This window comes from Podarcis cretensis (assembly GCF_951804945.1).
Source record: "Podarcis cretensis genome assembly, chromosome: 15".
Lineage (NCBI taxonomy): Eukaryota > Metazoa > Chordata > Lepidosauria > Squamata > Lacertidae > Podarcis > Podarcis cretensis.
The window spans coordinates 23908249-23935733 of NC_137185.1; the positions used below are offsets into that span (position 1 = coordinate 23908249).

General features: G+C 45.9%; 1 protein-coding gene and 1 long non-coding RNA gene across 4 annotated transcripts in view; both read left to right on the forward strand.

Annotated features, from left to right (window-relative positions):
• The window catches only part of LOC307203804, a 446600-nt gene that overhangs the window by 391922 nt on the left and 27193 nt on the right, over positions 1 to 27485 (forward strand). The window lies entirely within an intron of this gene.
• The window catches only part of TRIM29 (tripartite motif containing 29), a 47961-nt gene continuing 24760 nt past the window's right edge, over positions 4285 to 27485 (forward strand). For 2 of the 3 annotated variants that reach the window (XM_079954748.1, XM_079954749.1), the window contains exons 1-2: positions 4285 to 5351; positions 24500 to 24595. In XM_079954748.1, coding sequence (XP_079810874.1) covers positions 4509 to 5351; positions 24500 to 24595 — 939 coding nt within the window. In that variant the 5' untranslated portion in view covers positions 4285 to 4508. The remainder of the gene's footprint in view (positions 5352 to 24499; positions 24596 to 27485) is intronic. The other variant, XM_079954747.1, reaches the window with a different exon arrangement.

Sequence of the window (27485 nt, forward strand, 5' to 3'; positions counted from 1 at the left end):
CCTAGCAGTTCGAAAGCACGTCAAGGTACAAGTAGATAAAAAGGCAGGAAGGTAAACAGCGTTTCCGTGTGCTGCTCTGGTTCACCAGAAGCGGCTTAGTCATGCTGGCCACTTGACCCAGAAGCTGTACACCGGCTCCCTCGGCCAATAAAGCGAGATGAGCACCACAACCCCAGGGTCAGCCACGCCTGGGCCTAATGGTCAGGGGTCCCTTTACCTTTAAGGAGTCCCTACAGTGACCACCCCCCAATTACTGGTCTCTCTCATTCACATTCCTCCCTCCCCTACATCCTTAATGTGCTGCTACTTCAGCACCAATTATAGAGCTTCTTCATGGTGTTATTCTAGCCAATCAGGGATCACGTTGTGAACATGATGATGTCAGGTGCCATGTAGCCAATCAGCTAGCCATTCTGATGTGGCTTTGTGATCTGGGCCAGTGTATCCCTCCATTTGCCTTGCTCCCAGGCAACATTCCTAATCTTTTCCATTGGCTAGCAAGACGAAGCCTTCAAGAGCTGGAGATTCTGCAAGATGTTTGCTTTGGAGGGACCAACTTCATATCAAAGTGTAGCACCATCTGGCCAGCTGCCAGCTTTCCTAACTCAAAAGGAGCAAAAGAGGACAACCAAAATGATTGAGGGGTTACCTCGATGAAATACATTTCTTTTTTTAAAAAAATGCCTAAGGAGAAATAGAACTGAGCTTTACATTTATAATGCATGGTGTGGAAGAAAGTGGAATAAGGGACATTTTTCTCATAATCCTTAACGCTGGGGATCATCCAATAAAATTATTTGGCTTCAGCGTCAGAGTGGGTGAAAGAAAGACCTTTCTCACACCACATATCCTTATTTATGGAATATGCTGCCTCCAAGTGTGGTGATGGATGATTGCTGGCTTAGATGGTAAAAAGAAGAATAAGACAAAAGCATTGGACTATCTATAGTAATTGAGGTCATGGAAGCTATATAGAATGTCCAGATTGTGAGGCAATATGCCTCTAAATGCCCATTACTGGGGAGCAACAATTGATGACAATGCTCCATTACAGTAGATGGGGCTCTGCCCCACCAATCTCAGTCTGCCTTCAGACAGCCCCCCATATGCCTGCTTTCTTTCCTAAAGCCAGTCCAGGAGGTGGCATTGCCTGCCAGCTTCTTCCTTCTTAGTCTCAGTGTTGCCCTTTAGATTTCTGCAAAGGGATTGATGGGGGACAGAACTAGAATGAGTTGCCTCTGGCTGCCATTTGTTCTGGCGCCACCTACTGTTGGGCTCCCTGCCTTCTGCCCTACCAGTGCCTATGGACATCAGTCACCGCTGGATATTGCCATCAAGCTTGCGATCTTTTCAGAGACATCTGATTGGCTAGTTTTGGAAGAGGATGCTGCCTTTGCTGGACCATAGGTATGATCCTGCAGAGCTTGTCTCAATGTTCTTTAAGCTGCATATTTTTGTATTAATGCCAACAATGCCTGGATAGTTCAGTTGGTTAGAGCCTGGTGCTGATAACACCAAGGTTGCAGGTTCGATCCCCGTGTGGGACAGCTGCATATTCCTGCCTTGCAGGGGGTTGGACTTGATGATCCTCAGGATCCCTTCCAACTCTACAATTCTATGATTCTGATAATAATAATAATAATAATAATAATAATAATAATCTTTATTGTCATTGCTCCCTCTCGGGGACAACGAAAATTACTTGGCTGCTCCATCCACCCAGGTAGGGCACACAAAATCAGAACAACTATAAAAACACTAATTAAAACAATACAGTATAATACAGCATGGAAGATTAGATGACTTTCAAAGTCCAGGTTTCCCATTCAGGGCCGAGATCGCTCTGGAGAAGAAGCTGTTCTTGAGACGGCTTGTTCTTGTCTTCATCGTCCTGTATCTCCGTCCCGACGGCAGGAGCTTGAAGAGACAGTGACCAGGACGCGATGTATCTTTTACTATGTCCAGTGCCTTCCTATGGCACCTTGTGGCATAAATCTGCTCTAAGGTGGAAAGTGGGCAGCCAACAATGCTCTCTGCTGCCTTCACAACTCTGCACAACCCCATCCTGTCCTGGGTAGTACAGCTTCCGTACCACACACATAAGCCATAAGTGAGCACGATCTCAATGGCACAGTGATAGAAGGCAAGCAGCAGTTTCTGCGGAAGATGGTTTTTCCTTAGGATTCTCAGAAAGTACAGTCTCTGCTGTGCCTTCTTCACAAGCCCTCTTGTGTTGACACTCCAGGACAGATCCTCTTGTAATTCAATACCCAAGAATCTGAACGTTGTTACCCTCTCCACACAGACCCCATCAATCAAAAGTGGCTGGACATTGCTCTTCTGTCTCCTGAACAAAACACTAGTGTTTTAAACAAAACACTAGTGTCAAAAGCTCCCCTGTGAGGGAACCAGTCTTGCAGTAGGCTGCTCACCAGAAACTGTTATCTGGGGAGGTTTGGACAACGAAGGTGGCATAACATTTCCCAGTCTGAGCACCAGGATTACCATTTCTTCACACACTTCTCCACACAGTGCACAGTTCATCTATGGAACTCACTCCCAAAGGAGGCAGTAATAGCCAACAACTTGGAGGGCTTTGAAATAGGATTGGACAAATTCACGGAGGAGAAGACTATCAGTTGCTACTACCCATGATGCCTGTGTTCTGCCTCTGTGATCAAAGGCAGTAATGCTTCTGAATACCAGTTGCTGGAAATCATCAGAGGAGAAAGTGTTGAGTCTTGCTAGTGGGTTTCCTGCAGGCATCTGGGTGGCCACTGTGAGAACAGAATTCTAGACCAGATGGGCTCCATTTGGCTTGACCCAGGAGGAGCTTTTTATGTTCTTACATCCTTACCAGACATGTTGAATGGAACATTTGTAGAAGTACTTCCTTTATTATTTTGCAGAGTTCAGTGGCTGGCTACCTGAAGTTCATTCTCTCCTACTTGAAGTGTTAAATCCAGAACAAAAGCAGGCAAGCAAGCAAGCAAGCCTTGCATACTTGCCTCAGTACATCTGAGAACACAGATCTCCACCCTAGAACATTCCTTAATCGACTCAAGTTCCCCAAAGGCTATTGTCTTAAGAGATCACCTCAACCCAAGAAGCAGAGAGTGAAGGAAGGCGGCGGCAGCAGGAGGGGAAGGAGGGATTAAGCCCAGCATATATAGTCATAAACAGCCCGTGTAATTTGTTTTGTTTTGTTTAAGGACCTGCATTTTTAAACAATTAAAGCACATGTCCTGTGCTTCTATAAAGGAGCAGGCAAGGCCTATTCTGAACCACTAATGAAATCCTAATGCAGAAAATTATAAACACAGACGCGTACAATGTCCACATTTATTGAAATGCTCTGGTAGCTATTAAAAGCTTTGAACTAACTGGGTGCACAGATAATTGGAGGGCCGTTGAGAGAGGAAAAGACCTGATGTGTGTTGGGGTGTGTGTGTGTCCATGGAGAATCAGAATAAATAACCAGGATGGCAGGAATATAGGAAACTGCCTTATAGGGAGTCTGACCATTGGTCTATCTAGCTTAGTATTGTGCACACTGACAGGTAGCAGCTCTCCAGGGTTTCTGGCAGGGGTCTCTCCCAGTCCTACTGGGACATGCCTGGGACCCCCTGCATGCAAAGCAGATGCTATAGCACTGAGCTATGGGCCTTCCCCATATGAATACTCATATGTGAATGAAGACATTTCTGCCAATTCTCTCACCATTTGTCAGGAGAGTAAGTGTGCAGAATGTTGTACTTTCAGCCTCCTTTAGATAAACTAGTCAAGTGTTGCGGTGCAGGCATTCAAACAACAATGTCAGAGGCTGAGATTCTCAGCTTCAGACATTTTCTGCTTCTAGTTCTCATGGAAACTCTAATATCCTTAGTTCATTGTCTGATTATGACTCTTTGCATCAATTCCAATGGCAAGCCTAGTTGCATGTACACACAAGCAGTCCACTTACCCCCCCCCACCTTTCTTGTACCTTACACTCTACGTATAATCCTGCTCATGCAGCAGAGAAGGTCACTCCACTCGTGCTGTCAACAGAAGCAACTATTTTCGAAGTAGGTAGCAGAACTGGTTGCTGCCTCTTAATGAAATTTATTTTTGAAAGAAAAAAGTGACACACAAACAACCCTTCATTCCCAAACCTGGTTAGACAAGAATGTTCTTGGGTGTGGGCTGGCTTGTATAATTAACTATGCAGCTGGCTCTCTTGATGCCTTTTGTAACATCTCTCTCTCTCTCTCTCTCTCTCTCTCTCTCTCTCTCTCTCTCTGGCTCTGCCCAGTGTAATTCAGGTATCTCACTTCTCCTCCCCATCTTTCAGGTGTGGCATTTAGGTAAAGCTTTTGACGTATTGTTCTTCCATTCCTTGCCGGGACAGCAGCCAGTGCCAGCTTTTGTGAAAGGGTAAGGCAGTCCAAAACTTCTGCCGTTTCCTGACAGTTGCAGGAGAGAGAGAAAAGAAAGAAAGTGTTGAGGCCAGGAGGAAAAGCTACGGGATGGAGGCAGCAAGAGCTAATGGGACCACAAGTAAGTCAGAAGACGTGAAGACCCCAGCCTCTCCACCAAGAGAGGCAGAAGAAGGGAAGAAACCGACTAGCCCAAGCAAAGGGGAGAAAGATGCCAACAAGAATAACAACAGCCCTGCGCTGGAGATAGAACAGCTCAAAAAATCGATATATTCTGGGGGCGACTGGAAGAGGCCAATCATCCAGTTTGTTGAATCTGATGAGAAGAGGTCAACCTATTTCAACATGGAGTCTGGGGAGGGCAAGAAGCCAGCGTTCCCCTCCATGCCTCTAGGGGAGCCTCGGAGGTCCCAGATGTCCTTCCCAGAAAGAGGGGACCTGAGGAAGTCTATATACAACATGGAAACAAAGAAAACCTTCACCAGCGAAGGGGATGTGAAGAAGCCACTGTATTCCAGTGGGCAGATTGCAGATCTGAGGAAACCCACTGTCTCCCTTGGGGAATCAGGAGACACCAAGAGATCCAACTTCAACCGGGTGAGCAGAGGGTCCACTTCAAGGCCCCGGGTCCTTGAAGAGGTCCTCTGCGACTCCTGCATTGACAACAAGCAGAAGGCCGTGAAGTCCTGCCTTGTGTGCCAAGCCAGCTTTTGTGAGCTCCATCTGAAGCCTCACTTTGAAGGGGCTGCCTTCCGGGATCACCAGCTCCTTGACCCCATCAAGGACTTTGAAGCCAGGAAATGCCCTGTGCATGGCAAGACGATGGAGCTTTTCTGCCAGACGGACCAGGTCTGCATCTGTTACCTCTGCATGTTCCAGGAGCACAAGAACCATACCACGGTGACGGTAGAGATTGAGAAATCCGGCAAAGAGGTATTGTTCCTTTCCTACATATTATACTGGACCTTTACTCTTTCCATATCAGGAAGGGAGACATCTTGATTCAGTCTCAAGTACCCCATTTCCAACCCAGCAAACCTTCTTATGTCTAATGACATAAATGTGATACAGTGGGCCTGTCCGGCTGGTTCACACATGCATGCCTATCACTTGATATCCCAACATGTGATGATTTGCACCCTGCTATGTGTGCACTGATATAGGATATAGGAAGAGCTGCCTGACACTGAGTCAGATCATTTGGTCCATCTGGCTCAATATTGTCTGCATTGATTGACAGAAGCTCTTTCAGCCAGGGGTTTTATCCAGACCTACTTGCAGATGCCAGGGATTGAACCTGGAACCTTCTGCATGCAAAGCAGATGCTCAAATACTGAGCTAAAACCTTTTGCCTTAGAAGTATTTTGAGGCAAAATGTTATGAAACTCTCTAGTGTTGGCAGATTCACGTATTCCAGTTGCTGCTTGATGCTGGAGTTTGCAAACAAGGAGCATGCATGTGCAGACTAATTATTGATTGTCAAGATGAAGGACAACCTGGGTCTTCATACCTTTAAGGGGAGGCCCCAAGTGCCATCCTCAAAGAAGTTAGGCTATATAAAAAAGTTAGGCTCTGGAGACTGTTCTGACATTTGGAAGTCAGAAGCTGGGTTGTTGGTATAATCTGGATGTGTGCTCATGGCAGCTGTCAGGACATATGTCTGTGGGACCTGGGGTGTGTGTCAGGCATGGATGGTAGAGAGAGAGAATGGAAGACAGGATATACTGTGCTCGTGAACTGAATTGAGGGTCATTGTTGTAAGGGTGTTTCTGGCGCTGTAAAGTAGCTGAGTGACAATTACAGTGAACAGTTTACAAGGCATGGGTGATTGATGGGTTAAAGCTTGATGGGTTTCGTGCAGGAGAGAGAGAGTAAGAAAAAGAGAGACTGCTGGAAACTTCTATGGCTTAGCCCTCATATTTCTGTAAAGAATAGTTTTAGCAGGTACAACTTTTCATGACAGAGCGCTGCAGGGTGAATAAGGATGTACTCACCTGAGAGGGACTTACATCACATAGGAGGATTTTAACACCTTTCTGTTTCTGTAGAAGGGGGATTTTACCTCAGAAAACACCTGGAAGGAAGGGGGTAATATAGATAAACCCAAATATTTTTGGACTTTTTATTCCCTGAATGATATAAGAGGATGAAGACCCTGGCTAGACATTTCCAGTGTCCACCCCTCAAGATTCTGCCCCCCAAATATTTAACATCAACCTGTCTTCTCTTTTTCTCTGTCTCCCTACTTTTCTTTGAGAGGTGTTTATTTTCTCAAAGGATTTTCTTTTCCTTTTCTTTCTGTTTTGGGTACAACACCCTCGACACTGAAGGTGCCCAGTGGCTTAAAAAGGTATAGTCATGTTTTATACAGGGAGCCTCACAAAATAGTTTTAAAGACATATGAATAATCATAACAAAAAAAATTCTCTCAGAAACAGCTGAGAAGACTTTTTTTTTTAAATGAAAGGATTTTCAATTTATTTATTTTTTACCTAAGAAGAGGTGGAGAATTAGGGGAAGCTAATGGCTGTGGCACCCATTGAAAACTCTATCTGATGTGTTTTCTCAACTAAGCAACAGTTCATGAGGTAATAATTTCCTACATGTAAATGCTAAAGAATAGGCCATTGGAAATAAATAGATGGCATTATAAAAACAGCCAGGCCAGTCAAAATATCGGTCAGAGGCACCCTCAACAGGAAGTGTATAATTTTAGGACTCACAGCAGCAACAAAAATCAATGTATTCTCACCTCTAAATCCTATCCAGCATTTCAGCCAGCAATGCACTCCTCTAGGCTTCTCCAATCTATCCACACCACTGTGTCTTCCATTTTTCCTTTTCCTACTGACACCCAACATTTCACGGCCAGCGAGTGTTGCTGAATTATCCTTGGAGTTTTTCCCAGAAGCAGGCTGACACCTCCATCTTGTTTCCCAGTGACCCCATTTTGAATACAATCCAGTTGTTGCTGATGATTCAATTTAAATCTTGCGCATCCTCCCGAAGGAGCCCACTGGCTCCCAGATTGGCACTTGTTCCCTGAGTTTGTTATTAGAGGGAATGATAATTCTAATGGAGGTCAAGCAAGCAAGTAGTCTATAAAGTTCACTATTGTCAACCCTGATAGGTAACAGCCCCATAAGAAAGCCTGGAAGGATACCTGGTTGCCCAGAGATTGGACACAGCAAAACAGATATGCACATAGGGATGGACTAATCTGTCAATATCACTTTCTCTTGGTTCCTCATTTGTTTTCCACTTTTAAGTTCAGTTGTTCACATTTCTGCAAAAGTTTGTGAAAATTCATCAGCATTTTAAGTGCTCACTTCTCTTAACACTCACTTTTGTATGCAATTTCCTCCAACATAATGCATTTGTATATGCTATTGTCACTAATGCATGCATTTTGCTGCATGCTTTTCCCCGATGTATGCATTTTTGTGCACATTATTAGAACGATGCACCGCAAAATTCGAGAAGTGTGAATTTCAATGGATGGCTGTGTTTCGGTTCTCGTTTAGTTTTGAAAAGGGAGGATTTGATAGATTCAGCCTTCAAGGTGAACTGAACTAAATTTCTCCCCCTCCCCAAGAGCAGAGCATCACGTCTCATGGGACAAACTACTGAGAGGGTTAAAGAGATGATGAACATGTGGGACTAACTAGGGATCTGGGTAACCCTTAAACATGTGCTGATGTATCAGGGAAGGCACATAGCTCACTGCTTTGGACGCAGAAGCTCCTGGGCTCAATCCTGCCCATCGCCAAAGGTTCAGGTGGCAAGTGATGTGGAAAATCTCTGCACAAGACCCTGGAGAGCTGCTGCCAGTCAGAGTTATGCCCTGGGCCTGTTGTTGTTCAACATCTATTAAAATGGCTTGGATGAAGGAGTTGAGGGACTGCTCATCAAATTTGCAGATAACACCAAACTGGGAGAGGTAGCTAATGCTGCAGAAGACAGAATAGGATTCAAGATGAACTGAACAGATTGACAAAGCAAACAAAATGAATTTCAACTGGGATAAATGTCAGGTTCCACACTTAGGCAGGAATAACCAGCTGCACAAATATAATATGGTAGACACCTAGCTTACCAGTATTATATGGGGAAAGGATCTAGAGGTCTTAGTAGACCACAAGCTTAACATGAGCCAACAGTGTGATGCAGCAGCAAAAAAGCTGTTCTACACTGCGTAAACAGAAGTATAGTGTCCCAGTCAAGGGAAGTAATAGTACCACACTATTCTGCCTTCTTCAGATCACACCTGGAGTGATCTGGAAGGTGTGCAGAGGAGGGTAACAAAGAGGATAAAGGGTCTGGAAACCAAGCCATATGAGGAACAGTTGAGGGAATTTGGTATGCTTAGCCTAGAAAAGAGGAGACTGAGAGAAGATGTGATAGCCATCTTCAAATACCTGAAGGGCTGTCACATGGAGGGTGGAGTAAGCTTGTTTTCTCCTGCTCTGGAGCATAAGACCCAACTCAATGGCTTCAAGTTACAAGAAAGGAGAGTCCAAGTTTCAAGAAGGAGATTCCATCAAGAAGAACTTTCTGACAATAAGAGCTGCTCGGCAGTGGAACAGACTCCCTTGGAATGTAGTGGATTCTCTTTCATGGGAGGTTTTTAGGCAGAGGTTTGATGGTCACTTGTCATGGATGCTTTAGCTGAGATTCCTGCACAGCAGAGGGGTTGGACTAGATGACCCTCAGGACCCCTCATATAATTTGACAGTTATATGAGTGTCAGTAAGACTGGGCTAAGTGGACAAATAATTTGACCTGGTGTAAGACAGCTTCCTATGTCCTTAGCTACAATTTTGTTTGCCTGTACACTGGGAAAAGTAACAAACCTTTTTTTTATTATACCCCTGGGATAGTAACTTTCAAAAATAAAATAAAATGGAGGTCATGAGCAAGAATTTCAGAAGATGACATTTCAATGAGTGTTCGTCATTTAGTATGGGATTAGAAACTTGTTGTTTCTTTTCCCCATCTGCTGGCCTCCCTAGCTTCATTCCAAAGCCTTGCCTGTAGGCTGTGATTCACAAGGCATGCCAGGACTTGAGGGGAGCTGAAATTAACTGGAAATCTCCTGACCTGATTCTTGCTGCTCATGTAGATAAAAAACTGGAACTTGGTTTTGAGCATTGCTCGCTCACTCTGGTCTGCATATGAGGCTGGGGTGAGAGAGGCTTGGTATGAAACCCTTTGGAAATGGGGACTTTGTCACCCTGCCAATGCCAAGGGAGTGTTAATGTCTTTTCAAGTCAAAGCCAAGAGCCCAAACACAGAAAAAATGGTTGACCCAATTTAAATCCAGCCAGGTGTAATGCTCTGAGAGTTACAAACTGGCTTTTTATAAAATAAAATAAAAAGAAGAGTTTGGATTTGATATCCCGCTTTATCACTACCCTAAGGAGTCTCAAAGCAGCTAACAATCTCCTTTCTCTTCCTCCCCCACAACAAACACTCTGTGAGGTGAGTGGGGCTGAGAGACTTCAGAGAAGTGTGACTAGCCCAAGGTCACCCAATTCACCAGATTACGAGTCCACTGCTCTTAACCACAACACCACATCGAGGGCAGCCTCTTTTTTACTGCTTTTTTTATTCCATCCCTCCTTTATCAGCAGCTCAGGATGGTGTGTATGCCTCTCCCTCCAATTTATACTCACAACATCCCTGTGAGGTAGAACAGGCTGAGAGAAAGTGACTGTCCCAAGATTGTTCCGTTAGTATCATGTGTGAGTGGGGATTTAACTTGGTTCCCAGTGGTTCTAAGTGAGGGGTGGCTAAGCTTGCACTATCCAGATATGGCTGGATTACGACTTCTATCAACCCTGTCCATTGGTCATGGTCACTGGGGCTGATGGGAACTGGAGTCCAACAACATCTGAAGGACCACAGGTTAGCCACACCTGCTGTAAGTCACCGCAATGGCTTATGTGGGATATATGCAAAGCTGAAGAGCCGTTTATGAGTCTCGCTTGCTTGCTAATCACTATGCATTTTTGCAGATTGCAAGTGCTGATGATGTAAAATCCAAAGGATACCTGGGTATTTTTTTTTAATTGCAACTTCTGCCCACCCATTGTACCTCTATTTGAGGAAACTATGTGGAAATGGTAGCCTCCCCTCCATTATGGAACTTGAAAAAGCAAAACAGCAAATGTCTCCTTGATGACTTGTCTTTATATCTAAGATCTGCGATAAACCCGCGAGAGTCAGAAATGTGGCAACACCCCTTCCTTTCTCTATTTTCAGCAGAGCATGCTCTAGCCTTTAGCAGTCAGAGGCAAAAGCCTCTCAGAATTTACTGCTTTCCAAAGTTAAGCCCAATATGTGAGATTCCAGCAGGATTATATGATTTTTTCCAGCTCTGTCTTTCTATTTGAATGTCAGAGCAGATGCTAAGACTGCGTGAGGTGTCATGTTACCAACTGTATTATCCTTAAAGCTCCTTGGATTCTGTTCCTTTTTCTTTCTCTTTCTTTCATTTTCTTGCCGAGGTCCCCCCCCCCCCGTTTTTTTTTACAAAAACTTTCTGTCAAAGCTGCCAAGCCTTCAGGCTCACAGAGTTGAAGAAAGAGTGAAGGAAAAGTTTACAAAAATACCCTAAGTACAAAACAGGGTGGAAAAAAAAAGATTACTGAATAAAATTCTCTTTCACACACAAAGCATTGGAGCAAACATTCTCTGTTAGCAAAAGAGAGTTTTACAAACAGAATCTGGAAGTGCTTCCAGGGAGCTAGATACATTTTTTATATTTATAAATATTTTTATTTCCAGTACTCTTTTTCTGAAGGTTATTTTTCTCCCTCCACCCACAAAAACCTGATAAAGCATAAGAAATATCTGACAATCACAGGTCTGGAAATAACAAAGAACTGTGGGCCCAGCCCTCATCTTGTGTCAAATCTCATCTGAGTGAGAAGGCTTTGATTTCCCCCCTGCCTTTTAAAATTTATTTTCTTCCTCCTTGTTTCCTTTTGTGGGCTTAATGAAGCTCTTTAGAAGCACTGTCAGTGACTGGAACTGGGTGTTTCAAATTTAAACAAAGTGGTGTGCAGATGAAAACCTGTTCAAAGTACTTAGCCAGCCTTTGATACCTCCGTGCTCACTGGAGAAGGGGGCTTGGAGACTTCCCGTAGCTTTGAGAGAGGTTTGTGTTTTGTAACAAGTTTCCTCTCAGAGAACAAACAAGCCTTCCGAAGTATATGCATTGAATCCAGTTCTTTGTTATCCCTTATTGATGAAAGGACTGTTGCTATTAGGAGAGGTGCAAAAACACGACACACAAATCTGGCTTCTCATAGGAAGATAAGAAGCTGCCAGTAGGGACAAGTGTAAAGAGAGACAGCCACCCTTCTGACACACTGAATTTCTGCTGCTTACCTGAGCTGGGGCAAGGAAGGGAGGTGGCGAGTTCAGGACTGGTGCTTCTGCAGTACAGTACTCAGAGTGGTTTTGCTGGTGCCTCCATACAGCCCTAGAGCCCCACCCTGCCCAACCACCATCCAGGTAAGTTGTAGTGATGCTGGTGTCAGGAGAGCGGCTCCATGGCTCTACCACACCACACATTGGCCCATCTGGCTCAGTATTGTCTACACTGACTGGCAGAAGCTCTGCAGGGGTTCAGGTAGGGTTATCTCCCAGCCCTACCTGGAGATGCCGGGGATTGAACTTGGGACCTTTTGCATGCAAAGCTCTGCCACTGATCTATAGGCCTTCTGTCTAGGTCCCTGAGTTGTCTCCCGATGCAGAGGCTGTGATTTATGGATGGGGCTGAGTCCTGGTAGTTCTGAATTAGGCTGAGTTAGAGGTGGGGTTTGTAAGACCAGATAACAGTGGAAAGAGAAGAATCTCTCTCACACGCTGCAATGGCTGGCTTCTTAGTTTTGCAAAATGTCTGCCGCTGCTCTTGTTACCACAACCAAAGAAGGCGGGACCCAGTGGCCTGGGTTCATAGATAAGGCTAAAACATGGTTTGTTTAGTCACAGTGTGACTTGTTTGAACACCAGAATGCAGCCCACCAGACAAACCATGGTCTGATTTCCGGAAAAGCAGAAAAAAACATGGTTTGTTGACTTACACTTGAAATGACAACATTCTCAAAATAAGCATAAAATCAGTAGTTTTAAAAGCATGACTGAATGTGAACATTCCTGTGGTATCTGGTTGACCAGATGGAATGTTGAGTTGGAAAGACCCATTGCTCAGATTTGCATGGAGGTTTAAGGGACTCTGTGTGTGCTTGGCAAATTTCATCTACTGTTACAACTGAGCTGGTGTGAAAGTCTAATGCTTGTGTCTATCATAAATGGGACTTCTGCACTAGTGATGGGAGAGGTCTCTTGATCTTGGGCTTTAGCTTTTATTCCGCTGCAAAATGTTAAACACGTAAGTTCTTCATTTGCCATAAAAGAAGCCAAGAACTTGACTTATTCTGAGTTTTAAGCTTGTGATTTTCAAGATTTTGGGGAGGGGGGAGGAGGGAATAAAAAATGTTGTTTTAGTCCACCCCATTGACCTAGTATTGTAAGTCCTTATTGGCACGTTGATCTTATCAGTGTTGTAACATTACATGAGATCATTGTTGGAGAGCAAGATTGAAAGTTAAGAAAATTAAGAAATCAGAAACTAAAGAGTCAACCACTGGAGTTAATCAGACAGACCACTAGGTTACTGGACATAGCTGGGTGTTGGGGAGTTTGTGATACAATAAAAGAAGTGACTTTCAGAATGACTGTGATGGGGTCAGCTGCATGGATTCCAAACAGAGGTCAAGGGCCATTTGGGAATTGACACTTCAAAACTGGAGAACAGCCTCACCTTGGGGGTGCAGGACACACAAAGCTTTGTTCCCTAACAGCTCACTGTCAATCCACAGGATCTGGTGCCTGAGGCAGTTGCCTCCCTCTGCCTAATGGTAGGGCCACCACCCCCAGGGTTGACTTGCCACATTGCACAATAGAAGCACATCATAATTCATTATACAAGAGTCACATTCAGCCATCCTTTGACGCTCATTCTCACCACTGTGGTTGGGTTTGGGCAGGGCTCTTGCAAATAAGTTGTGGAAGGAGATTTGGGTGAACACCCAGAACTTTCACTGAGGAATGGCAAGAGGTTGCTTGAGTTTCCTCTTTCATCACCATATTGATTTGCGATCATCATTGCCTCATGGTGCACACAGATCAGATAATATGTGTTTAGCATACTCAAACTCTGGCTTACTTTTCACCTTCCCATGCATGTCACATCCCAACTCACATGCGGGTAGCTAAGGTAAAGGTAAAGGTACCCCTGCCCGTACGGGCCAGTCTTGACAGACTCTAGGGTTGTGCGCTCATCTCACTCTATAGGCCGGGAGCCAGCGCTGTCCGCAGACACTTCCGGGTCACATGGCCAGCGTGACAAGCTGCATCTGGCGAGTCAGCGCAGCACACGGAATGCCGTTTACCTTCCCGCTGGTAAGCGGTCCCTATTTATCTACTTGCACCCGAGGGTGCTTTCGAACTGCTAGGTTGGCAGGCGCTGGGACCGACGACGGGAGCGCACCCCGCTGCGGGGATTCGAACCGCTGACCATGCGATCGGCAAGTCCTAGGTGCTGAGGTTTTACCCACAGCGCCACCCGCGTCCCATGTTGTGGGTAGCTAGCTTTATTCTTATTCTGTTATCCTACTAATGTCTACAACCAGTTCCTGAGGGTGGGGAGGTTGGCCATTTGCCGAAGTCTTAAGACTGAGAAAGAACCCATTGCCTGAACAGCGCTTCCGTTCTCATTTTGCATTTCAGAGGGAAGTCACATACAGCTGTCAGGTAGGAGCCAGGAGGGCAAGGTAGGAATCAAAGCCAGGAATTTGGAACCAGAGAACAAGCCAAGAGCCAGTTAGGACAATCATTGATCAAGCAATAGTCTGAATAGGAAGCCCTTTACAGCTCTTTCTGTTGAAGAGAATCAATGTTCAAAGTCCAGATGAGCAGAGACCATTCAGGACTTGGGAACCTTTTTCTGCTTAAGCCAGACTTCCCCAATGTGGGGTCCTTCATATATTGTTGAACTATAACTCAAATCAACTCTGGCTTTTGGCCATACTGGCTGGGGCTAATGGCAGCTGTAGCTCCAAACATCTAGTCAACATCTGATTGGGAAAGCTGGCTTAAGCAGTTACATCAACCTGCAGCTCAGGTGGTTTCTTGCAAGAGTCAGCCAGGCCAGATTTCCTTAGGACTTTGATGGATCCATGCAAACATGGCCCCTTGCACTATACTGCTGCCCTATCAGTCTCCCCTCCAATGTTAATCCTGTTGCGCCAGGAGATGCCACTACCAATCCCTCATCTGGACCTGGATTTGTCTCTCAGGCAGGCAGGCCCGCAGGCAGACAAGCTGCAGTGGTGCTTTGTAAAGCAAGCCAGGCTCCAATGCACAAATGCTGCTCACCACCTTACATTGCAATGCACAACATCAAAGTTGAACCCTGAATTTTGGGTAATCTAAGGTGATGGCTGTCTACCATGCATTGAAGCCAAATGCTGGTTTAGCATTCCTGAGTGCTGTAGCCCAAGCATAGGCAAACTCTGGCCCTCCAGATGTTTGGGACTACGCCTGCTGTAGTCAACTGGCAGTGCATCTGAATGAGGGGAGTGTTTTGTTCGGGCAGCAGTAGTGTGCAGTAGTACCAACTGAGGTCTCTCAATGCAAGGGCAGGGGCAGCAGCAATGCTGAATAGGAGTCCTGGTAGGTGGGTGTCAGGGGTGGATATGGACCCTTCTGAGTTCCAGGTCCACCACCAACCATTACAAGTCCCCATGTTGATCCTGAACCATGCTTAGAGTCATGGGGTTCCTGGTTCTAACCTGGCAGCTTCTGATATTGCACTCATGCAGCTCACAGCCAACACAGGAGATGCTTCTGCTTACATGTCTTGCACCTTGCAGGTTAAGAAAACCCATTGAAGGTGCCTTACCCAGGGTATTCCATCCCACCCTCATCTTCTAGGAGCCAGCAGGGGAAGTATCTATGCAAATGTTACAAAAAGGTGGAATGCACTCATTGAATGGTAATGGGATTATTGAAGCACATGTGCTGGTGATGTGGTTGGCCCTCACATTCCCAAGGTTTCTGCCAGACACACGCCTTTTGCGCATGCAATTCCCCCCCCCCAAAACTGAAGTGGTATGATCCCAAGAGCCACCTCATTCCCATGCTACCGTAGGTTTTGCACAAATGTCAAATAATGTAAACACGATAAGGAGTAACCTATACTCACTGGTCAGGATTGCCTCTTCTGGCTCAAACGGGCCGGACAAATCCTTTTCAAATGCTGCTTTTGCTCAACCCAAGAACATGTTCAGCACAGAAACAAACACTAGGTGATTCTGAAGAGGGTGATCTTCAAAAGGGTTCTCATTGTGCTCCGTATACTGCATGTGAAGTGTGGGTTGCCAAGAGCTGACCTGAAGGGGACTCTAACATCCTTAAGAGCTGCACTACCGAGAGAAGTTCTGAAAGCACAGCATCTCCCATTGTGTGGCATTCTGACAAACGGAAGCACACCTTTCTGGCTACATTGTTCCCACTCTCCCTGCCATGCAGCTGTTCAGAGCATAGAGTCTTCTTTGGTTCAGGAGATGGAAATTGATTCCCAATGCCACAGATTTTAGGTGGGGTGGGACAAAGCAGTGTCTGTGTGTTTGTGTGCAATGGTCACCAAATGAACCATCCTGACTATCTCATGCCTCAGCTGGGGCATTCATCTGATCAAGATGGATTGGTTTTGATTATCTAAATTAATTCAGCAGGATTTATTTTTTTTGGGTGGGTGTGTGCAGCTCAAAAGTTGAACTGTCTCCCTCCATTTTCTGCACAGAGGAAGGAAGCAGTGATGGTCACTCGCCGAAATGCCTTTAAAAGGATTAGAGAAATTCATAGAGGAGAAGGCTTTCAATGGCTACTAGCCATGATCTCTAAGCTCTGCCTCCATGTTCAGATGCAGTCATGCTTCTGAATGCCAGTTTCTGGAAACCTCAGAAAGGGAGAGTGGGTTCTTGTGCTCAAATCCTGCCTCCCGTTTTCCCACAGGCATCTGGCTGGTCACTGTGGGAACAGGGTGCTGGCCTTGATGGGCCACTGGCCTGATCCAGCAGGCTCTTCCCATGTTCTTAACAGCAATATCCTACACGGGGACATGTTGGATTTGGGTTACCTGGAGGAACCCCAAATTGAGGTGTGTGGGTTTTTTTAAAAAAAAATGTACCCCCCTACTTTAAGTGGGTCTGACTGGATGTACTACCTGTGCTCCTAAGTTGCGGAAATATAATAGGAAGAGAGGAAGCAAGTCAGAGGATTGTTTCATCTAGTTCAGTATTGTCTCCACACGGACTGGAAGCTGTACGGAGGAAGGCTCCAGGTGCAAAATTGTTAGGGGAGCAAAATTTCAACATTGGTGCTGCCTCAGTACAGCTATGTGCTTCCGTCACTGGGCTTTGTTGAAAGCGGCTTCTCCATGCGAACCAGGAAGTGACCTCTCCAGACAGTGGAACAACTCTTCTTTTCTTGTCTCTGTGGCTGTGATCTCCTGGGTGACGGGACACTGTTAGGCTGTTGAATGTGCATGCGTACTCTGCTTGTTTCCCTGCCTCCCCACCCCTCCATGCAGCCCTGGACACTGGGAACCCATGCTACGCCATTGGTGGGGAAACCTTAGCCCAGGGGCTGAAAGTGCCCCCAAGTCCATTTATTTGGCCCTTGAGCCCCTTCCATCTCTCACCAACCTTGTCCTGCACCCTCCCCAAGTGATTTTGCTCATCTGGATGTGTCCATGGATGGAATGTGTTGGATGGAATGAGAGGAGTTGAGTTCCTGTGGAGAAACCCCTGAGTTTTATGTGCCTGGAACATAGTGCCCTGTACAAAGCTAAGTCACACCCCTTCCTCTGCCCACTTTTGCATCTGGTCCTGCCCACCATGGATGTGCGACCCATGGATGCTTGCTTAGGAGTAAATGTGGCTTTCAGATTCCCTGTCCTGGTCTAGCCCAGTATTGCCTACTCTGGCTAGCAGCTGCTCTCCAGAGTCTCAAGCTGCTCTTCCCCCACCACTTACTCCAGGGGTCAGCAACCTAAGGCCCATGGGCCGGAAGCAGCCTGTCGAGGTCGTTTGACCAGCCCATGAGCCCCCCCCGAACCCCCCCCAAGTTGCCTGCTCGCTTGGGGACTTGCTTCTGCGGCACTGGAAATTGCGTCTGTGCAGATGCAGGCACTGGAAAATTGCATCTGCGCGCATGCGGATGCCGGAAATCGCATCTACCCACATGCAGACGCTGAAAATCATGGGGCAGGCGTGCTCACACACATGTGCAATTCAGCCCAAGGAGGGATCTTCACGGGACTAATCCGGCCCAGGCAAGATAAACCTTGCCAACCCCTGACTTACTCTATGCTCCTTTTTAGCAGGTCAGAGCACTGGTCCATCTAGCACAGTCCTGTCTACACACTGACCAGCATTGGTTTTCCAGGGCTTCAAACAGGGAGCTTTCCCCAGCCCTGCTAACCTATGACCTATCCATCATCTCTAGGACAGGAGTGAGAGGCCCGCTCTGAACACTTCAGCCTTTGCGGAGACATCAGAACATGCCCTTTGAGTCTAAGCCTCTTCTTGATTTACTCCTTTCTTCTCAATTTTTGTATTATGAAAAAATTGCTTCCTCCGGCCCTTTCATGAGCACCTTTAATATATGAGAAAGCACACTTCTCCCACCCCTTTAATAAATCAGACTCTCTTTGGTGTACTCCATTACCTGCCTGGCTGCTCACATTTCTTGCTCCACCCGCCCCCTTGCCATTATGGCTGTTTGGAATGCGCCAGGCGAGAGCATCCTCACGATCTCTCCTATAAATCTTTGGGGCAAAAGCGCAATCTTTGTGGATGGCAGTGGTTCCAAGGTCTGGGCTACCCTAAATTACCGGTGAAATTTTAATTTGCCATCACTCCAGCTGTGCCTCATTGTGCCGCAGAGATTGATGTTGACACAGCTCCCATCTCCCAGATCAGGAACGCGAGCAGATCAAAGGGATTATGGCTTATACAATGAGTTAGTAACTAAAGGCTTTTTGAAAAAACCTCTGGAATCCATCTTGACGACAAGCACCATAAAAGGTCAATTATCCATTCCCTTTCTCTCTCTTTGCCACTTTGAAATTGTCTTTCAAGCTCTGCCTAGCCCCTATATCAACAGGGCTGCCAATCATTCAGTATTATACTGCTCTGTTAGAACTCTGAACAGGTAACCAGCCAGGGAACTCCAATAAAGCCGGCCCTACCATTAGGTAGCATGAGATGGCTGCCTCAGGTGGCAGAAGATGGGAGGATGGAATGGGGATGGTGAGTTATTGGAGGGGAGAGAATTGTGTGTGCCACATAGTCTGTGCTGAGGTCATATCCACGTTATATTTAAAGCACATGGCTCCCACCAAGAATCTCAGGAAGTTAGTTTCTTAAGAGTGTTGGGAATTATAGCTCTGTGTGTGTGTGTGTGTGTGGGTAAACTACAGCTCCCTGGATTCTTTAGGAGATACGTCTGGTCCTCTTTGATAGCCAGCAGCATTAGTCTTCTCCATCCAGCTCTCACTTTGCCTCAACCCTGGTGCAAACCGGATTAGCGGTTGGGTGAGAGCTCTGAGTACAGATGGTCATAAGTGCCTGAATTCATAGAATCATAGAGTTGGAAGGGACCCTCAGGATCATCTAGTCCAACCCCCTGCAATGCAGGAATATGCAGTTGTCCCATACGGGGATCAAACCTACAGCCTTGGCATTATCAGGCACCGGCTTTGATCATGCTTGTTTGAGCCTCAGACTTCCACCGGATGCTACCTTGTCCCTCTCTTTCATGGACTCACCTTTGGGTCCACAACAGAGTAGCAGGCGATGGAGGGCTTCCTTGAAGATTCTCTGTGGTGCAATGGGTCGGTGTGTCTGGCTGTTAATCAGAAGTTTGGTGGTTTGAGCCCACCCTGGGATAGCTGTGGGTTGGACTACATGACCCTTGGGGTCCCTTCCAATTCTACAATTCTATATTCTAGAAAGACCCCAGTGAACTTCATTCCAAGGAAACAAAACTGCGGGAAAGCATCCATCCCTGGAGTCTCTGACTGCTTGGCGGTTGGGGTGGCATGCAACAATACATGCATATTAAAATGAAATAACACTCAAAAAGGAATATTTTGCTGACTGCATAATTCACTTAAAACAAAAAGCCCCAGAAACTGTACAAACATGAAGTGACAGGGATAGGAAAAACAGGCACGTAGCTTATCCTTCACAAAATGAGCTTCACTCTCCTTTTCCTGGGATGTTAGCTAGGATTTACCCCACTAATTTTTCTTTTTTAAAAAAATAGATATACCATCATATTTAGAATAATTGAAGTCTTCTTTTTTTTCTAAGTAACATGCAGGAGCATGTTATATTACTTAACATCCTAAAATACCCAACTTCAAAGCTTTATTAAGTTAGCTTCACATGTCTCCACCTTTTAGGAGATTGCACTATGTTCTGCCGTGGGCAACTTCCTAAAGTCCTATAACATACTGATCACTTTGGAGCACAGGTGGTACATACTCCCAAATGCCTGAAAGATCTGTTCCTTCCCTACAGACTCTCTTGGGTGTACCATCAGTCTCAGAAACTTGGGGTGGCCAGGAGAGGGCCTTCTCTGTGGCAGCCCCCATGCTGTGGAACTCCCTCCCCTGGCACTTTCAGTATACAGCTTCTGGAAAATACTGAAGACCCACCTCTTTACCCTTTACAGAAGACCCTTTACAGAGGTGTATTTTTTTAGGACCGACCTTATTTCTGTGATTGCCAGTTGTTTTAAACTGTTTCTAATACTGTGTTTTAATTGTTGTAATCTACCTTAGGACCTCGGGACGCAGGTGGCGCTGTGGGTTAAAGCCTCAGCGCCTAGGGCTTGCCGATCGAAAGGTCGGCGGTTTGAATCCCTGCGGCGGGGTGGGCTCCCGCTGCTCGGTCCCAGCGCCTGCCAACCTAGCAGTTCGAAAGCACCTCCGGGTGCAAGTAGATAAATAGGGACCGCTTACCAGCGGGAAGGTAAACGGCGTTTCCGTGTGCGGCTCTGGCTCTGGCTCTGGCTCTGGCCAGAGCAGCGATGTCACGCTGGCCACGTGACCCGGAAGTGTCTCCGGACAGCGCTGGCCCCTGGCCTCTTAAGTGAGATGGGCGCACAACCCCAGAGTCTGTCAAGACTGGCCCGTACGGGCAGGGGTACCTTTACCTTTACCTTACCTTAGGACCTTAGGATGAAGAGTGAGTATGATTCCACCCATCAGACACTATATTGCTGCCCCACGCAAAATATAGGAAGGTGCCCACCACCCCACCACAATTCTATGTGCAAATGTTAACTGGACAGGTAGCTAAACTGTATTCCACTTTGCTTGCCTCCACTGGACATGAGAGCATCAAAGGAGTGCAGGGCAGACTGGGCGGCATTCTAGCTTTCCCTGCCACAATTTCTACCCATCTGCTGCATTCTGCCTAATGGTAGAGCCGGCCCTATTCACTGCATTATACTCCATCTACCTGCCCTCAAGTTCTTTCACTACCTCCTTGGGGACAGAGTAACGGGTGGAACAAGAAACTGGGTCCCTCTGGGCATTCTTTTGAAAGCCTGAAACTCTCCTAGATGTAGTTTTAAGCATTTGAGTGCAGTACTTGAAGGCTTGAAGGGACTCAGTTTTTTTTCCAAGAAGAAAAGAGCCTCATGTTTGCTCATCCCTAGATGGGGCATGAAAGATGTTTATGGCACATCCCAGAGCTGGCCCATCCATGAGGCAGGCTGAGATAGCTTACCTCAGGTGGCGGAAGCCTACAAGGTGGCAGAGAAGCAGTGCCGGCAGCAGCACTTGAGATCTTATGAGATCTCACCAAAATCTCATGAGATCTCATGCACTTTGTGAGATCTAGCCTGAACCCACTGGAACCCGCCATCATTCAGCCCAGGCAAAGGAGACCGCTGCGGTAGCAGGGCAGCACCTTCCTGTTTTGCCTCAGGCGGCAAAATTGGATGTGCCACCCCATTACATACATTATAAACACATGTACTGGATTCCATACAAAATGGCTTGACCATCATGGCTTTCCACCCAAAGGCATAATGGGCATTGGTTTTCTCAAGCTACAGAAAGTGCTTTGTTAAGAGATCACTGGCATGTCTACGGTGCCATAGTTCATTGGGTTTGTTGGAGGGTGGCTGAGCTGGCTGTTAAACCAGTTCAGGTAGGCAATTGAGGCCTGCCCTTAGCGGAACAGTTCCTGGTTACTATGTGCTTGCAAAGTCCAACAGCAGTGTGAGACCACACATGATTTGAGGGGCATGTTCTCAGATCCACACTATCCCAATCTCATGACACAGATAGTGTGGCATAATGGAGGGAGTGTAGGACTTCGTCCTGTTTTCAAATTTCTTTTATTTCCTGCTTCTCATGGGCTGACCTTGGGCAAGTGATTGCCTCTCAGCCTAACTTACTTCTCAGGATTGCACCATAAGGCAAAAGTGAGATGGAAGATTTTCTTGCCTTATACCCTTAGGGCCTGGGTGTGAAACAAATTACAATATTTATCTTTTTTTAAAAAAGGGTCCACCCAAGAGATCTGATAAATTTGGCTGAGTTCTTCCCTTTCCATTAGATATTCAGCATGTGAAATGGTGTTATTTATCTGCATTGTAGATTTATTGCAGAGTGCACCAGGTTTTTATTAATGAAAGCCGTGTGTTGACATAGGATTGTAAGAGGTTTTTTCCTCGATTCACTTTCTCAGTTTGGCAGAGAGAAAATAATTCGCCTTTTGTCACCCATCTGTTTTCTGGTTAATCTGAAAAACACAATGTTTGAATGATGTCCAGGTTAACTAATCTGCATTAGTTGGATTGTGCAAATGTGTCCAAAGCCCCAGTGGGAATTTCCAAAGACTGCTAAGCAGTAAGATGAAGAGAAGAGCATGCATGTTTTGGATTAATTGATTTGGAAATTAAAGGTTGTTCAATTCCAGCAACACCCATAACTAGAGGTGTGTGTGTATGAAATTTGGAGTATCAGATGAATATAATAATGAATAAAGATGTGTCTAACACTTTCAGATATGTTTAGAGGTAGTGCTCCTTTTCCAGTACCTTGTCAAGTTAACCCTTCCCTTCCCAACTGTGGCCTCCTTCCAAAAAGGTGCCTTGTACTGCAATTAGGTTTGTACAAAAGGTTTTCTGTTGGGGTCAACAGGTGATTGCTATGTTTCTTTTGGGTGGGTGAGGTAAGAGGGAGATCGGGGCAAGGAAGGGATACCCCTGGCCAGATTGGGAAGCCCCAATGACTGTCTTGTGGGCCACTTGTTCCCTACCTGCTATCCAGGAAAGAAAGGAATTCTTAGGGAAGTTTTTAGTGTTTGATGTTTTATTGTGTTTTTAATATTTTGTTGGGAGCCACCCAGAGTGGCTGGGGTATAAATAAATCATCATCATCATCATCATCATCATCATCATCGTATTCCTGTCTCATTGATGTAAAATTGGGACCAACATAACAGTCACTTAGGTGCCTTGTAGTGTTCCTTTCTAGCGGTGCTGTGTTAGCACACACAGGATAAACAAAGGAAGGCTAGAAAAATTTGTTCATCTCTCAGGACCAAGTTATCTTTCTCTGGGTGGCTAAATTTCATAATGTGGAGACATGAATTAGCATGATAGTAATTCGATTTGGCACGATGACTAAATGGCGCCTCCACATTCAAGTGCAGTGTATCTCTGGATATAGTAGATGTCGGGGACAAATGTGCCTTACCTGCTTGTGATCTTGTGGCTGGTCACTGTTGGAAACCGGAGACTGGGCTAGGCAGACCTTTACTCCACAAAGCAGTTCTTGGATTCTTACAAAGAGCAGCTATGTGAGTGCAGGGCTCCAGGTGTGTTGTGGGATGAACTACTGATGTGAAACTGACCCCGTGCCTAGTACATGCCACACAGAAAGACTGCACGCCAAGTGTACAGCAACTCCAAGATTTGCACTAGGGCAAACACGCCTATTTGTGGGTCTCATGCATTGAAATCCAGGTGTCCGTCATAGAATTGTAGAGTTGGATCCCAAGGACCATGTAGTATAGCTTCCTGCAATGCAGGAATCACAGCTGAATCACTGGGCCACACTTTATGATGGAGAAATAGGGGAAGGCGCAGAGAAACATCTTCCTTCCAGATGCCCTCTGTCACATTTTCATCTACCTGGACAAACCTGATCTTTGGACAGGCAAATTGTTCCTAGAATCATGCACCAGTCAAGGGACAGCCAGCCATGCAAACACATCTCTGCACAACTCTTAACCTTTTCTGCCTCTGCTCTCAAGGCTTGGAAGGGACAAAGTGGCCTGTGATTCAACAGTGCCTGAGCGAGCTGGTGGATTTCAGTCCTTCTTTCTCCTCTCACTGTCTTCCTCACCCTGCCTTGATCATGGCATTGTCAAAGGGCTAGACGCAGAGCAAATGAATCTGTGGTCATGTCTAAACAAAATTTCTGCCGAGGGCGTCCTCCTCTCTGTTGCAACATGGGCCACGTCATCCTGTAATTACATGGAAAACTGTTATTGTTGCAGTGACACACCCTGGGCTGGGCCCTGGGCTTCAAACACATCTGGATTTTGAAATTTGGCTTCTTGACACCCTCCACTCCCCACAGCAATCCACATTAATGTGATGGGGGGGGAGCATAATCCTAACCCCCTTTAAAAAAAACCAATTCATGAGGGTAGATAGAAATCTGCCCAAAGCTTTAAGTCTAGCTTTGTGTGTGTGTGTTCGGCTTGGGGATTGGGTTTGTCTGACCCAACTAGTGAGATTATCTAGATGAGCTTGATTATCTCTGATAGCTACTCCTAATTGCCAGGAACCTGTAACTCATGGGAGTTGCAGTCCAGGGGCCAAGGGCAAAAGTGAGCAGCATCTGTGGGCTTTGAAGCTGCCTCCTAGCAGAGTATGATTTCACTGGTGGCTTTCTTTCCTCTCCACAGACTGAGCTCTCTCTGCAGAAAGAGCAGCTGCAGCTGAAGATCATTGAGCTGGAAGATGAAGTGGACAAGTGGCAGAAAGAGAGGGACCGTATCAAGGTGAGAGCCACACAAAATCCTCCCGCTTCCCTCTTCTTCCCAAAACTACTGCCCCCTCATTGCTCTGCTCATTTCCTTCCTCCAACTTTTTGCACTCCAACAGAAGCCACGTCCACACCATACATTTAAAGCACTTTGATGCCACTTTAAACAGTGATGGCTTCCCTCAAAGAATTCTGGGAGCTGTAGTTTTGTTAAGGGTGCTGAGAGTTGCTAGGAGACTCCCTCAGAAAACTCCAATTCCCAAAGTTCCCTGTAAAGAGGGAACTTAAGTGTCATTGGCCCGATCTTGTGGGATGCTCTCCCAATAGAGATTGAGCAGCGAGGTTCTGCTTCAGCTTTCAAATGCTTGCTAAAAACATTTCAAGTCCACCAGGCTTATGCAGGCAATGAAAACAGATGCTTTCCACAATAGCTAGATGATTTCTGATATTATTATTATTATTATTATCATTATTATTATTATTATTATTATTATTATTAAATATATACCATTGTAAACTATTCTCACACATTTTTATGAATAGTGGCATATCAATATTTTATAGCCAACTAAAAGATGCAGGTGGCAAGCCTAAGACTTGCCGATCAGAAGGTCGGCGGTTTGAATCCCCGCGACGGGGTGAGCTCCCGTTGCTCGGTCCCTGCTCCTGCTAACCTAGCAGTTCGAAAGACATCAAAGTGTAAGTAGATAAATAGGTACTGCTCCGGTGGGAAGGAAACGGAGTTTCCGTGCGCTGCTCTGGTTCACCAGAAGTGGCTTAGTCATGCTGGCCACATGACCTGGAAGCTGTACGCCGGCTCCCTCAGCCAGTAAAGCGAGATGAGCACCACAACCCCAGAGTCGGTCACGACTGGACCTAATGGTCAGGAGTCCCTTTACCCTGACTAAATAAATTTCCCACCCTCTGGACATCTTGAAGAGGAGGCACATGAAGAAGGGCCTCAGAAGTCGATCTCAGGGTCTGGGTAGGTTCATATGGGAAGAGGAGGTCCTTGAGGTATTGCAGTCCTGAAGCTGTCTTGGAAAATTCAGGACAGACCACAAAAAAGTACTTCTTCATGGAGCACAAAATTAAACTATAGACTAGATGGGCCATTGATTTGCTCCTGCAGGCTCTTCTTATGTTCCTATCTTCTTAATCTTGTAGCAGGATGGACAAGTGGTACTTGAAGAAAGACAAAGTGTTGATTAGGATTTCCTGTTAGTTAAATGCTATTTCCTCCCCACCCCACATTTTTGCAAGAATCAGAAAGTATCTCAAGGTGAACAGATTTAACACCTCTGATACAGAGTCACCTCTGCAGCAATGATGTATGGGCATCACCCGTTCTTTCTCTCCGTCTCAACTGTAAAACACAAATACCAGGGGATGTTTAGCTCCTTAGCCTGCCTTTGGCCTCTCCAGACTGCTTACGGATTCTGCCTGCCATCTCCTCTTGCAAATCCTGTAGGATTTAATATCCACTCTGTAATCTATTGGCACCAATAGGCATTATCTAAACCTTAAATTCAGTTTCAGTGAGTCTACTCTGAGTAGGACCAGCATTAGATACAGTTGGAGGCTTCCACCTTCTTCTGCCTTGCTCTTTTTTTCTCCTCACTTCCATTTCCTCCCCATATGGTTCTCCTAAGATGTCATTTTGCTTCCTCCGCTCATGTTCTCAACTCTTGCTCACTTTTCTTTTCAAGTATCTCTTCAGGGCCAGACCAACCGCATGGGCTAGAAGTGGGGTGGGTGGGTGGGTGGGAGAATAGGCCCATACATCTAACTTGGCAGAAGGCCTGGAACACACAAGCTCGTCTCACACTCCGGGGACTACCCAGTGCATTTAAATTCCGTGCCTTGGCTCCGCCAAAGTTGTCTGCTTATCTCGACTGCCAGAGCTCATCCCTGAATATCCGAGGGTGTTGCAAAAATAAAAAATCATGTCAAGCAATATATGCAAAGCCAGCTTTTTCTGTTTCCAAATCGCAGGAGAACGCCTGAGCATGGGAACTTCAATTATATGGATTCACTGTGCCCCATGTTAATGTAATCTTCATTCTTTTACTACTTATTACATTTTTTAAAAAATAAATAAACCCCTGACCTACCGCAAAGGAGCTCAGGGTGGCATGCCTGTTTATTTGTTCTGTATCTTCTACCCATTTTATCCTTTCAACAACCTTACAAGGCAGGACAGGCAGGGAAAGTTTGTCTGGACACTCAGTGAGCTTCATTGCTGAGTGGAGCTCTGAACCTAGTTCTGCATCAGTTCTAGTCCAGTCTTCCCCAACTTGGAACTTCAAGATGTTGCTACACCCACTAGTGGCCTAAACGATCTGGAGGACACCAGGTTGGCAAAAGTCTGTCTTAAAAGTCTCCCCAGAGTTTCACAGGACTCCTGATTCACAGGGAAAAAACCAGAATGTTTTGAGTGCAGGATTTAGCTGAGAATCTCTGTGTGGGTGGAAACATTCTCAGTAGAAACCGCTAACGTGGTTAGATCAGAGGAAACCTGGGAAGCTATCAACTAATGATGATGTCATCTTGAAGTGCTTTGTTATACCTCTGCCCTGCAGGTTGTACTGTGCACAGAAGCACCCTTTCAGACTTCTCCTTGTTCAGCTACTCTTAACAATCTAGACCAGGGTGGGGAATCTTCTTCCAGTCCAAAGGCCACATTTCCTTCTGAGTAGGCTTCTGAGGGCCACATGCCAATGGTGGGTGGAGCCCGAGGGAAAGTGGATGAAGCGATGAATATAAATTTGACTTTTTGTCAAGTTTCTAATCATGCTCACATACCTCTCTTTGTCCTCCATCTGGACAAGCAAAAGGCATCATCAGAGGGGAAGGATACATCCCGGACAGGGAAAAAACACTCAGGGTATGAAACAAAGCCAAAG